The sequence below is a fragment of the Hoplias malabaricus genome, chromosome 1 (assembly GCF_029633855.1).
Source record: "Hoplias malabaricus isolate fHopMal1 chromosome 1, fHopMal1.hap1, whole genome shotgun sequence".
NCBI lineage: Eukaryota > Metazoa > Chordata > Actinopteri > Characiformes > Erythrinidae > Hoplias > Hoplias malabaricus.
In genome coordinates this window covers 66,756,105-66,770,215 of record NC_089800.1, presented here as the reverse complement: position 1 = coordinate 66,770,215, position 14,111 = coordinate 66,756,105, and the positions used below count along the sequence as shown (strand labels likewise).

Here is a 14,111-nt window from a genome sequence, read left to right as displayed (position 1 = left end):
CAGCAAGGAACAGTCAGTTCTTGTAGTTGCTGTTGGAAGTAGGAAACCTGGACAACGTAAGGACAACAAAACCCACACTGTAATGGTAATAAAGCTGAGGTCAGAGCATCTTCAAAACCACAAGCCTTTTGATGTGTTCCTGGATGCAATGGTAATTGCCTCCTAAAAATGGTTATCAGTGGTTACCAGTGGTTATCCAAGGAAAAGACAACCATTGAAACAGCGACAGGGTTATGGGCATTCAAGGCTCACTGATGCACATGGAGTGTAGGGGGTGTACACCCAGCCCCTTACATCGCAAGCTGTGATGCACTGTGTGTTCGGATGCCTTTCATTCAGAGCCAGCATTATCTTATTAAGCAATTTGTACTGCAGGATTCCTTCTGTGGGATTAAACAAGACATGCTAGCCTTCTCTTACTTCAACTGTCGTGTAAGTCCTCACATGCCAATGCTTTTAATCTTGTGGCTGATCTGAGTTTATCAGTTATCACTTTAAATCCACCCATACTGAATATATTAATATAACTTATCAATTGATTCCCCATCTGTTTGTGCCTCAACCTTTCTTTCTGATGGCTTTCTCAGAAACTGAATAAACTGATGATTTACTTTGTCTTACCTGATGTAGGTACTTCATCTGATGGTGATGTGTTGGTGCAGGAGAAATCACTTCCCCAGTTCTATATTAAAGAAGAAATGGACATTCCGTCAAAGCACCAACCATTCATTAGATTTTCACCAGCTAAAACATACCACATCGCTTTTAATGACTAAACCATGCACCTTTAAGGCACATTAACAGGGAACCTATATTCAGTTGTGCTTTAGTGACATGCATGGGCAAAGTGGGTATAAACCCCAGCACTAAGAGTGAAGCAGTGGCACAATTTTCTCAGTAGGACTGGCGACACGTCCAATAAATCTGTAATGATTTGGGATGAAGCACTAATCATCCAACATCAGTACCAGCCCTGACCAGTAGTGGTCTGGTATGAGCAGGTGTTCAAAACCTTGGGCAATATAACGTAACAACAGCTGGATGATGCAGATTTTGCCTGCTTACCGGTGGTAGGGTTACAGGTGATGCTGTGGTGGGTGTGGTTAAATTTGTAGACATAGTAGTCAGATTGGCCATAGAGGAGTTGGCGCTCTGGAGAGAAATGTGAAGGAAAACAATTGTATATTACAATGAAGTAATCATTTTGAATACACTGAAAGTCTTGGATCTTTTTGCATTTTTTATCAATTTTTTGACATGACTTGAAAAGGTCAGCAGCCCTGAACACTGTGTAGAAATTTCATCATTATTAGTTAGAGAAAAGTTATACAAAATATTCTGTTCCCTCAGCTTCCATGGACACTAAAGAGGTTAAAGAGACAGCAGGTGTTGTCTAGTAACATACATAGATTACATAATTCTTTATTGCGTCCCAGATAAAGATCAAAATACCTTCATAGCTGACACATGATGGTGTAAAGTATTATCATTAAACATTCCTATATATGTTACCCTCTGCAAAAGAGGAATATAACACATTGTTTCCCACCATTACATCATACACTAATTACATCTTAATGAATGTAATTCATTAATGTTTCAGCATGATTATATAATTGCAATGAAGTGTTACTGTTTTATTAATGAATATCCTATGAGTGTTTCATATACATGTTCTTGTAAAGCTTTCCTTTAAGATTTATCCATATTAGACATTGATATTACAAGAGAAATTTGCCATTTTTAGCACTAGACAGCAGCAAATAATATTTAGAAAATTGGCTGTTTTTCATTTTTACTTTTTCTCTCTGAAGTGCACAATGACTTTGCTGTCCCTGAGTGGAGGAGTCTGTAGTACATCCCACAGATGGGGGGTGGCCATGTTTAAAATAGGTTGAGTAAAAAATCTCTGACCCATTCAGGCCACAAAGTGTCAATATAACAGCTATTACATTACGTGAAGAAAAATAACTTATCAAAGTGGCTGATTGCTTCCTTATTTACAGCTGAAATGAGAACTGAGACGTACATTGTATTGAGATATCACTGTCCCTGCCTGGACATCCAGAGTTTCTGTTTTACTTCTGGTAGACTTCACCTGATGAACAAAGGTGGGGAATTTATCAGTAATATGTTCTGTAATTTCCTATTTTATTTACATAAAATTGCTCTTCACAGTTTATGCATTACTATATGAGTTCCAGCTGCTTACCAAGAGTCTACTGTTCCTGTAGGTTGTAAAAAAGTGGAAATACTATTGAGGGAAAAATAAATACACTTACTTGATATCAGAGTTCAAAATCATTGTCATTAAGAAATTAGATCAAAGCATGATACCCACTTACACTGGAGGGGCACTTGGCTGTAACACCTGCCGTAAAGTTTAGTGAGGTTGCTTTACTGCTCACAGGCTCCAACTGATGCATTAAGAGAAATACAATGTTATAAATGACTGAAACAATAATGTATACTTTGCATATGAATATTTGTTATTTATCATTGTCAAAATATCAAAAAACAAACAAAAAATTTTTTTCACTGGCATTTTGGTTGGTTTTTTTTTATTCCAAATGTTATATGCCCAATAATGTAATACTAATAATAATAATAATTATTATAATGTTGATGATACTACTACTAGTAATATACCATGTTGTTCCAGAGAGCTCGAGCCAATTGAGTGTGAGATTTCTGACTGAAATGGAAACAGTCTGCAGCAAAAAAGGAACGGTCAGGCTTTCCATTCTGAGAGAAAGTGAGACAGAAAGAGAGAAGTGGAAAGAGTATAATATATTGTAAGATGTAGTCTAATCAACAGTATTAATGTAGTTAAAACTGCAGAATGTTCAAAAGTGTAATAATAACTGAACTATAGCAAGGCATGATTTTGAAATAAATTTGAATAGTGTCTTTACCGAAAGCACTGGGAATACTATGTTTCTTAAAAATGGCTGCAAGACCACAGTGAAATCAGAGCAAGTGTTATACCTCCCAGAGTTCACCAAGTTCCTCAAAGAACTCTGTGAAGCACACATAAACACACACACACATACATTATACTGTTTCACAATTAAAGTATAATAAAAAAATAACATTTCATGTTTTCAAATAAAAATGTGTTAAATCAAATTATTAATAAATTAGAAGTCCTACCCACCTGATAAGCTCTGTTTGCACTGGCTAGTGCCTGCAGTTCTGCAGATCCTTCTGCAGGTTTCACCACACAAGGGCATATTTGTCTTCAAAAAACAAGACATTAAAGAATTAAATAAAACTAACTTTATAATTAATAAAAATAACTGTAGTCAATGTAATATCAAATTTGATCAAACCCAAAACACACAAAACTCATGCTAGCCAATGCAGGAACCTGCTAGCTAACATTATAAACAGTGGTTGGTCTTCTGCAAGTTTGTCTGACTGTAGAAAAATGTGTTGCTTTAAGCAGTAGTTTGAAAAGAAGCGGTGACTCAGGGGAAGCATGTGTTGTACAATGACAAATAAATGCATGTTGTGTTTTTAAGTGATTGAGGGAGCATTGAATTCACACTCACTTGACAAGCCAGGTAGGACAACCGAGACTGGGGTCCTGGTGGAGCTTCCGTACTTCATTGACGTAGAAAATCTCTACCAGATTGACCAGAGCACGGGGCACCTACAGAGGCAGAAATATTTAGAGACATAAACATACACATACTGACACATGCTGTGTTTTGACCCTTCAGTGACTATTCCTTTACCTCTTGCTGCAAAATATCCAAAGCATCACGGATGCGATTGGCGAAATTGGTCGCAGAGTAAAAGGTCTAGACAAGAATGGAACAACAGAAAAGATCCAAAATTCATTAACCGATTTATTAAATGCTTAACAGTACATTCCAAACACAATAGTAACAGGTGCTACCCCACTTTTAAACCAACAAAAAAATAATTAAAAGATGAAAACGTGAATGAATGTTGTCTGACCGTGTTGGAGCAGTAAGTGCAAAGATCATTTCCTCCAATGATCACAGTGATAACCTTCCAGTCATTTTGGAAATTAATACGCTACAAGGGAAATAGGAAGAATCAATTTATGACAGAGTGTCATCTTGATATTGTTAATACGTTTGTGTGTGTATGTGAGATTGTCTCACAGAGTCTCCTTTCATTCTTGCGATGAGGGCCCTTGCCTGAGACACCAGGTCTCTAAAACCAAAATGTTGTTTTGAATTATTTTATAAGCATTTACATCATATGTAACAGAGATATAACATTCTTGCTTTAATGCATTCCTTTGGTAGTATGGAGAGATACTGACTTGCTCTCGGCTCCAGCTACAGCCTGGTTAAGAAAAGCTTTTTTAGAAGTGGCTTTCCCCACCCCAGTAGAGACACCAATGAGGGAAGGGTTAAATTGGCGCAGGATGTCTAAAAATAAATATACAGCACATTACTAATGATAAAATTCTGTATTTGGGGTCTTCATTTATTTGTTATATGTTTCATCACTACAAAGCTAACTACAGGTAAATGCTAGTTAAAAATGAACATTGTAAAATATTACATTATATCCCAAATTTAAGCCAATACTGTTCCAGTATCAAGTAATTTAAAAATCTTATTGTTGCAATGGCTCTAACAATCAATTTTAACGTCACAAATGTCTGGAGCATCATACTATACGATAGAGTTAAATCATTATCATTTCAGTGTAAATTGTGCTGCACTTACTGGGTAATGTGGTCACAGCTGAAAGAGTACCGTCACCTCCGATGCTACAGGTGAAAAGATAACAATAATGTAGAGCATTTTTTTGCACAAAACAATCTGTAATTTTTTGGTAATTGTCATTGATGTTCAATAAACTTTAACTTTATATGCTGCAAATGTAAAACTGTAAATTCAAAACAATTAATTTTGCTGTGTATTCAATCACATGGTGCCATTAATATAAAACACTGTAAATAATGCCCTCTAGTGGGCGATTTTAACCTGCTAAACCTGAGTGCAGATTTGAACCCAGTTGCTTTAGCTGAGATAATGCTGAGTGATAACTGTGTAGCTTTGCAAGGTGTTGAGTGTAAGAGCCTTACCTCCATGAAAGTCCTCGATATTCTGTCATTACACCCAGGAGATTGATCTGAGCTGCACCCACTCCATTGCCTGCCTACATTTAACACAAGAAATGATATTACTGACTTGGTTCAGAAGTTTATCTAGAACTCCTTGTCCTGTCTACTTACTATTGTGTGTATTTATTCCCCTGAGTATTAAATTGTTTGATATATTTATATAATATTTATATTGTTAATTTGCATTTATCTGAAGATTGTCATTCAGCATAATGTGCTGCAATAGTCCTGAATAACAGTTAGTGATATATAGATAAAATCTCACCGTAATAGAGTCTCCTAATGCTCCAACCACTTTGATATCTCCAGGTCTCAAGGTGTGGACTACAGGGAAAATGCATGGGAAAAATATGAGAAATAATTAACCCCAATATAAACTTAATATTGCTTTGTGTTTGTGCGTGGAGTGGGTGTTTTTTTTTTTTTTTTTACCTGAGGTAGGAACAATGGGAGATGGACTCTTGTAGGCACATGAGAGATTAGTGCCCAACATCTGAGACAATACCATCACATATAAGGGACCATATATTAGCACACTAACACAAAGTGCAAACACACATACAGCTTGTTTTCTAGATGTGGATTAAGAACAAGCAGTGAATCACCATTTGACGTTGTCTGTTTGTATCTATTACTGTATATTTTTTATTACTGTTGAAACCTGAAGACCTGAAGTTTTCTGATTGTTCTTTCAGTTTTCATCTAGGTATTTTCCTGAATAAATTTTACACTGTTCATGTAATTTTAATGAAAAACGTGAGACTAAATGCCATTTTTTTCAGGATTTCTTTGCATGTAACTACTGGCCCTTAAAGCCTAAAACTAAGGGAAGAGAAAAGAAAATAGGTAGAGAAATAAACACAGCAGCAAGAATGAAGAGAGATTAACACTGGCAGATCCACAGAAAAAAAGACACACACACATTATATGAATATATGAGAGAGAGAGACAACACATAGCAGTGTATTTCACATTGATGAAGCAACAGGGACTCACAGGTTTTGGCTGGAAATATGGGATGTGTAATGATTTGTGACTCCTTGGCTTGAATCCTTGGCTGGAAAAATTTCCTTGTGTTAAAAGATATGGACTGTCCTAAAACATACAGTAAACCATATACATTTATATGAGAGACCTTGTCAGCTCCATTCATGTCCACTTATGATCAGATTTTGTGAATGAAAAGATACCCTCTTACTAGAGCTCAACAAACCTGAAGGAGATCATTAGACACCCAAATGTTAGGTGACACTTAGTGAGTGAGGGCCATCCTACCAACCTACCCTGAGAAAGCAAGGTCAGTCATATACTCTTTGACAGCCCGGAACAAATGGCTTGGAAAGAGTTATGGTTTAGTGCCGCTGCGCATGCATTTGTGAGCAGCGCAAAATCTTGCAGTACTCCTTTTATTAATTTAAAAACGGCACATTCATATTACCCTCTTATAATGGACCGTCTCACAAGAGACCATAAATTAAGACTTACGTAAGACAGCAATTAAAAGATGAAGGTCACTCTGGGGAGAATGAATGCACCCCAAGTCTCAATTGGTAGGTTCAAAGAATGAGATGTCATTCACCTGGTGTCTAACTCACCTGAGACAGACAGGAAATACCTCTTCCCTTCAGTTCAGACCTGGCCTTCATTGGCTGCAACTGGAAAACACAATCATGACTGGTCAGAAATAGAAGTGATAACTTGTCATATATCAGTGAAAATTTAATGCCTGCAGATGCCCAGCAAGATTACATTATCTAAATTGGCTGAATAAGTTTAAAAGTGATTATCTTTAGATCTGCTATCTTATCAGTCATCTATCTAACCTTTTGATCTGTCAAATCAGAGTAGTTATCCGAGTAGTTGGCCTTTGTCAAGTGACAAAGGCTCAGTGATTTGTGCTCATGACTACAGTGCACTCTTTTTTTGTGTCAACACATGATCAGCAGAAAAAAATATGAGTTTACAACCTTCTTGTGCTCTCACTGGTTTGCTATTAACAGAATGATATTAACTCACCAGTTTTGTCCACAGCTCGAAGAGCGTATCTGATAAATGTGAGTCAGTCATATGGCTTTCATTTTTCTACAAGAAAAATTAGCATTTTTCAGACTTACATTGTATGATTCACTAATCATAAGCGGTGTCCAAAATCCTTGGACGTATTCTGTATATTGACTCAAAATGTTGTGTGAATTTGGCTCACTGAATTGCTTGAGGAGTCAATATATGTTGGACTAGACTGCAGCACCACAGTAAAATCTTCTCTAACACTCCACCAGCCACGCCTCTGAAGGAGATTGCCTAGAGATTCCTACTCACACACACACACACACACACACAAACAAATATATTTAATTAGGTGTACAAATAAGTTTTAACTCATTTTTTGTGTAATGGATAATTGAAATTCAAAATTCTCCTGAGCATTTGTCATTATATGGTAACCATTATTAAAAATTATATAGTAACCAAGTATTAAAAATGAAAATTTCACTTTATTCAACAAAACATAACCTTAAAATGAGGTAGTTTGAAAATGGCAAGTGAGAAGGATTTATTCATCACTGCCTTCGTTATGAGTTCTACCAAGCAAAAAAGAGCTGCAAATAATAATGCTGTATCGTAAAGTACATGTGTGTTTTGGTTTAGAGTTAAAAATGGTGATTTCAAAGTTAGCAAATGTGAACATAATGAATTAATACAATTCTAGGGTTGTTGTTTTTTTGTGTATTTTTAATAATAAGCAAGTTAGCATAAAAAGAATATTTCAATTACAATTACACGTTACACACAAAAATGCTATATAAATAACATACACGATGCACAAGTAATATACACAGACTGCAGAGACACACACACAAACACACACAGGAGTCCATCATAAATGCGAAATACATAGCCACCAAACTACACTCTCAGAAAAAAGGTACGGTAGAGGTACATTATTGGTCACTAAATGTACAAACTGTGTAAATGGACCTTTAAAGGTACAACAGTGTCTAAAAGTCCAGTTTTGTTCCTTGAAGGTATGTTACATTCCAAAAGAAGAATGTATCTTAACATTGTTGACTTTTTGATGTTCATTGCATCTCTTAACATAACTTCTAATTGAAAAGTATATTCAGGATCCAGGGCTGCTGCTGCTGACCTTTTCCAGAAGGAGAGCTACATGTTTGTAATCTTTCATTATAGAACTGTGTCATATATAAAACCATAATAAAAGTCCTGGAGATTAAATGGGGCGTATGAAATCAACACAATTTTAAAATCTACAAATAATCTAAAATAAGGTAAAATTATATTCCCTAATTAAAGATACAAATATGCACGTTTGAGGGTACCACCACTGTGAAAAAATTTCTGACAGTGTACCACAGATCAAGCCCTCTGGACTCTGAACTTAAAAGGAAAACTTCTGAGGAACTCCAACCAGGAAGAACATGGCAGCCTTGTCCTTAAGCGAGGGGATGCCTTGCACCCTGTGGAACTTGAATGTGAAATCTCTAGAGACAATCAGTTGGGCCATGAGGCAGAGAAAAACATATATGTATCCAAACTTTAGCAAAGCTGCCCCTTTCCAGTTGATTTGAATATTTCAGAGTTCCTGAGTTCCTTAGGACCAAGGGTTTCCCTGTTTGAGTTTTCAGTCAGGGGGGCAAGATCTGTGTACTGCAAGAACAGTGGTACTCCTGTGACAATGAAGTAAAAGGCTAATGTCCTTATGTCACCACACACACCAAATACACAGTTAATGCTAAATTACCTGTAACAAAGCCATATGGGTGGCTCTTTCAAACCTAGTGATCTTCTGTGACCTTCCATTGATATCCTCTTCATGCTGAAACTCATGAGCTCTACATAGACATACACACACACACACACGGAGACACATGCCCAGATCAACAAATTGAATGGACCAGTATTTTAATCAGTATATTTTTGCCTGTCCAATGAAAAGCATGTATCTCCAACACTGTAGCTTTACAGGAGAAAGAAAAATCCTTCTTAGCGTTCAGTTGAGATCAGAGTAAAAATATTTTACTCCAATTAATTTTGGAGCATTTCTATTGGTCCATTCATCATGAAATTTCCCCAAAATCAGAAGTGCGGCTGCTGTGTTCATATAATGTAGTAAACAAAAAATAAATCACAAAAAATGGTGATACACGTTTTTAACTGGACAGCAATGATATTCAGAATCAAAATATACACAAAATCCTCACCCCTCATCTGAATCAATTTCATCTTCCATCTGCCCACTCCAAACCACAACATGAACAAGGGTCCGGTGCAACTACAGTAAGCGAAAGAAAGGATTATTGTTACAAATTGCTTTTTAAGCATCTCATTGAACCAGTTTATGATCCATACAGTGGGTCTCCCACCTGTGGTCGGGCGACCTTGTTTAAAACAAGTTTCTGATTAAGTTTCTGGTCTCTGATACATACAGGGCCACTAGAATAAAGATTCATTGGAGAAAATGACTGCTTTAATGTCATGCTTTTGTTGCTCCTGGAGCCAGAGTCTCTATTCTCCCCATTAAAGTTCCTTGGTGCATCACCATGATTTTGAAGCTGCAATTGTACAATAAAAATATTACTCACTCAGTAATGAAACCTCTTTTTATGCAGGTAAATCTTTTCACCTTCTCATGCAGTTTATCCAAAGCTTCTTCCACTCTGCTCACGGCTGTGTCCACTGCTGAAGTGGCCTGAAACACAAAGAAGGATTTAATCTACATTCTTCTACATTGTACGGTATATTGTGAGAGGTTAATGTGATCTGTGATGGGTTATGTGACCTGACAGAGGCAATGTTCATCCGCTGGCACAAAGAGGAATAGCAGCTTCCACTAAAAGAGAAAGTGAGAAAGATGGCATTAACTATTGGCAATAACTGCAATGATTTAGTGGCAGGCTGGAGTTTGATTCCGCTTTTGAGTAAACACAGCTCACTGTGCTATTAATAGTCAATGGGCAAGACTCCTAATGCATTAACCAACGTTTGTAACAGTGTTAGTGTATAGGATTAGGTTATCTGTCAAACTGATTTGATTGGACCAAATAAATAAAATAGTTTATTCATATACCAAGGACACCATACATTAATCACCACAGTGATATGCAATGAACTGGCTCATTTTCAAATGCAGGCCCATAAGATTTATATGAGGAACCCAGACAATTTACACAAATACAAAAAGTACAGTAGGATGGATGGCAACAATTTAAAGGACATCTTGTACAAATAACTGCGTATGTGTCCTACTTCATTATTGTTGAGTGAGAGCGCAAGATTCTCAGCTTCTTGCAGCAGAGTCCTGTGACATCAACACACGAACACACCATCAAATACACAAACACATTCACTAGGAAAATAATAAGCATGCATAAGTGTGTGTGTGTGTGTTTGTGTGTGTCTGTGTGCATTTTACCCCTTTTCTGGCAGCAGTGTTTTCACAGTAGGATTGAAATTTGAAAGAATCCCTGTGGTAGAGAAGGGGACAGATATGAATACTGAATTGCAGTATTGGTCCAGCTCATCCTCATCAGGTTTAATTAAGTTTTAAGGTGAATTTAAACCATTTTGTAAATGTTCTGCAGAATTATAATTAAGATGTAACCCAGTCAGAATGATTCAAGATGAACAGCTCTAGTCCAGAAAAACGTTTGCTCACACAGTAGGGGATGTGAACCAGATTTCCAACACTTTAAAGTATTTAAGAGCCACATAATTCCATATAAGATAATAAATAGTAAATAAAGAATGTATCTTAACATTGTTGACTTTTTGATGTTCATTGCATCTCTTAACATAACTTCTAATTGAAAAGTATATTCAGGATCCAGGGCTGCTGCTGCTGACCTTGGCTTTCTGATAGTGAAGCCATACAGCTTTGATAACCCTATCATAAACAGTAGTAGAGTGGACAAGAGTATAAGTATTGGTTCAGAATGTGCAGGTCAGCCTGAGTTCATCTAGATTAAACATTATCATCAGTTCCACATATTTCCAGGTGACAGTAGAGCACATATTCCAAATCATATTTATGTATTATGTAACAATCCATTCTACCACTTAAACCCGAGTATGAAGACACAGTAAAGTAATATACAGCAGGAACAACAAACAAATCTTTCCCTGTTCGCATTATGTGTGCGTACTCTCTCTTTATTTATGAACTTATAAACATTCACTGCAAGAACAGGTTTTTACTTGGCTACACATTTGCATCTCTATTATCTGTTAAAGTAGAAAGTCATCTTCCCTCTCTAACCCTCTCTAGCTTTTTTACATTTACTGTTAGCTTTTATTCACACAAAGATTTTTGCCTACTGTAAACTCAATAAAGTCAATAAACTCATTATAACTCTATAATTCTGTATTCGCACTGGTCTCTGTCCATACACTGATGTTTGTTTGTTTGTTTTGCTCCAGTGTGAACCAGGGCACACTGGAGCCAATCTTGGTTCCTCTCAAATTTCCTTCCTTATTCTCTGAGGGAGTGATATCACATCAGTGATACTCACTAGGGACTATGACGTAGAATTCTGTAAAGCTGCTTTGCGACACCAGTTGTAAAAAGCACTCTAAGAATAAAACTGAATTTAAGAGAATTGTACTAAAGTTTATGTATATCTGCTCATCCAACTTTTCTTCAGAAGGAGTATTAAGGGTATTTATAAACTTTATAATGGGCAGCATGGTGGCACAGCAGGTAGTGTCACAGTCACACAGCTCCAAGGACCTGGAGGTTGTTGGTTCGAGTCCTGCTCTGTGACTGTCTGTGAGAAGTTTGGTGCTTTCTCCCATGGTCCAAAAACACACGTTAGTAGGTGGATTGGCGACTCAAAAGTGTCTGTGAGTGTGTGCTGTCCTGTGAAGGACTGGCGCCCCCTCCAGGTTGTGTTCCTGCCTTGCGCCCAGTGATTCCGGGTAGGCTCCGAACCCACCACAACCCTGAACTGGATAAGTGGTTACAGACAATGAATGAATGATGAATTTTATACTGAAGTAAGAGCTTCTGCTCTTTTGGAAGGTTTAAAATGACATGTTTCAAGATTACTGTTAATGTGACTGCAAATATATATACTCAGCAATGAGGTTAAGGACTGCTGTTGGATGATTAGTTATGACCCTTTAACTCACAAATAAAAAAGATCATTTTAAAGAATACTGTTTCACTCGTTTAAAGCCCAATGCTGGAGGGCTTTATAGATGATTTGGCCCAACCACTAGAATCAGAAACATTACACAGTGCCATGCTTTGGCCACCACTGTTCTACTGTCCTTTAACTTTGATTCCCTATGAAAAGTGCCTACTAGTTATCTTAGTCCTGGTCAGATAAATCTCCTGGATCATTCCTCTAGATCACTCAAGAATGGACAACATAGTTTCCTCAAGCTTTACAGAATTATGTAGAACCTGTTCATTTCCATTAATTAGAGCCCATTATGAGCCGAGCAGAGCTCTCAGATCTTTAGGAACTAGTCAGTTAGTCCTTCCTCAGGTGAAAACTAAACATGGAGAAGCAGCATTTAGCTACTATGCCACTCATAAATGGAACCAGCTGACTGAGAACATTAGAACAGCCCTGACTTTAGACACTTTTAAATCAAGACTTAAATCATTCCTGTTTGAGCAGGCTTATAGCTCACTCTAAAATACTCAGCACTTTCATTCTGTAACAGCACTTTAGTTTCTTTTATTGTATCATTTTTAATTATTTTAATCATTTTTAATCATTTTATCATTTTACTCTTTTTATGTATTTGTTTTACTGCAATATTTTAATTGTTTTATTGGACTTTAATTGTTTTATTGGACTTATTCTGGCTTTTAATTTAACTGTTTCTTCTGTAAAGTACTTTGAATTGCTTTTGTATGAAAAGTGCTCTATAAATAAATTTGCCTTGCATTGCCTTGCCTATTGCACCCATTAGTGTCCATTAATTTGGGTTTAGCTGGAGGATTGGAACTTCCAACATAATCATCCAACATAAATTCATCCAACTAAAGGACTTGTCCAACTTGTCCCAATATGTGACCTCCCAGAACATTACAAATGCTACAAAAAGTTTAGTAAACTCTGTGTGGTAAGTATGTGTGCAAAATCAATACTCAGAATGGTTCTGGAGGCAGACGGAATGTAATTGATTACCAGCCAACAGGCGGGGATGAATGTGATTAAAACGTTTTGGGCAGCAATTTTCAAATTCCTAACTATAAACTGGTAAACTGGTAAGACCCAGTGTTTGTTTACTCTGCCTGTGGCAATAAGTGTGCCATATAACTTTCTCTTTTGTTACTGTGACCTTAATTCTACTTAATTCTGATTCATAATTTGTTGGAGGTGCTTTTTTACTATTATTCTTTTTACCTGAATGGAGGATAATGTAACTCACAGCCTCAGAGGGAGGTGCAGAATATTCAAATGCTCTGCTGCCTCTGAGGCATATTCTGAAGAAGCACATTCCTGCACACTTATGCTATGATTACTGCCTTTGAAAGGGCTACAGAATGTTTTAAAATAATGCTCTCCTGCCTCTGGGGAAGAAGCATTATTGTAGGCCAATATCTACAGAGGAAGCGATCATACATCAAGTGTGCAAAATGTGCCTCTTTAGAAACAACCTCAGAGGCCGAATAATTTTTTTTATATAACATTCGGCAGCATCCTCTGAGACAACAGTCATAACTCAAATGTGCAGGAATGTACTTCCTCAGAGGCAGCATAGCATACTGCAGCTTCCATAGAGTCAGTTACATTAGCTTCCATTCAAGTAAACCAAAGTACTGAAATTTTTGCAACATTTCTAACAAATTGAACTGTTTGAAAAATAATTAATTGTACAATTTACTGCACATTTATTCTTCCAGAGGAATTTGTGTGAGTCAGAACAGGCAAATCACAAGCATCTAGGTGGAGCTTTACTGCTTTATTGTACGCCATTTGAAAATCTGTTTTTATCACATTCCACATTCGCCTGTTTGCAG

The 14,111-nt window shown here is 36.9% G+C and overlaps 1 protein-coding gene across 1 annotated transcript in view; it reads right to left on the bottom strand.

Moving 5' to 3' along the window:
• The window catches only part of plb1 (phospholipase B1), a 29,084-nt gene that overhangs the window by 9,642 nt on the left and 5,331 nt on the right, over window positions 1–14,111 (bottom strand). The window contains exons 5-29 of the mRNA XM_066650422.1: window positions 10,548–10,599; window positions 10,382–10,433; window positions 9,915–9,965; window positions 9,759–9,824; window positions 9,337–9,407; window positions 8,877–8,967; window positions 7,317–7,424; window positions 7,130–7,195; window positions 6,709–6,768; window positions 6,110–6,208; window positions 5,546–5,606; window positions 5,379–5,437; window positions 5,075–5,148; window positions 4,713–4,756; window positions 4,301–4,409; window positions 4,137–4,188; window positions 3,967–4,047; window positions 3,741–3,806; window positions 3,555–3,655; window positions 3,158–3,239; window positions 2,916–3,020; window positions 2,650–2,745; window positions 2,346–2,417; window positions 1,066–1,152; window positions 622–682 (exon numbers count right to left, since the gene is read on the bottom strand). Coding sequence (XP_066506519.1) covers window positions 622–682; window positions 1,066–1,152; window positions 2,346–2,417; window positions 2,650–2,745; window positions 2,916–3,020; window positions 3,158–3,239; window positions 3,555–3,655; window positions 3,741–3,806; window positions 3,967–4,047; window positions 4,137–4,188; window positions 4,301–4,409; window positions 4,713–4,756; window positions 5,075–5,148; window positions 5,379–5,437; window positions 5,546–5,606; window positions 6,110–6,208; window positions 6,709–6,768; window positions 7,130–7,195; window positions 7,317–7,424; window positions 8,877–8,967; window positions 9,337–9,407; window positions 9,759–9,824; window positions 9,915–9,965; window positions 10,382–10,433; window positions 10,548–10,599 — 1,866 coding nt within the window. The remainder of the gene's footprint in view (window positions 1–621; window positions 683–1,065; window positions 1,153–2,345; window positions 2,418–2,649; window positions 2,746–2,915; window positions 3,021–3,157; window positions 3,240–3,554; window positions 3,656–3,740; window positions 3,807–3,966; window positions 4,048–4,136; window positions 4,189–4,300; window positions 4,410–4,712; window positions 4,757–5,074; window positions 5,149–5,378; window positions 5,438–5,545; window positions 5,607–6,109; window positions 6,209–6,708; window positions 6,769–7,129; window positions 7,196–7,316; window positions 7,425–8,876; window positions 8,968–9,336; window positions 9,408–9,758; window positions 9,825–9,914; window positions 9,966–10,381; window positions 10,434–10,547; window positions 10,600–14,111) is intronic.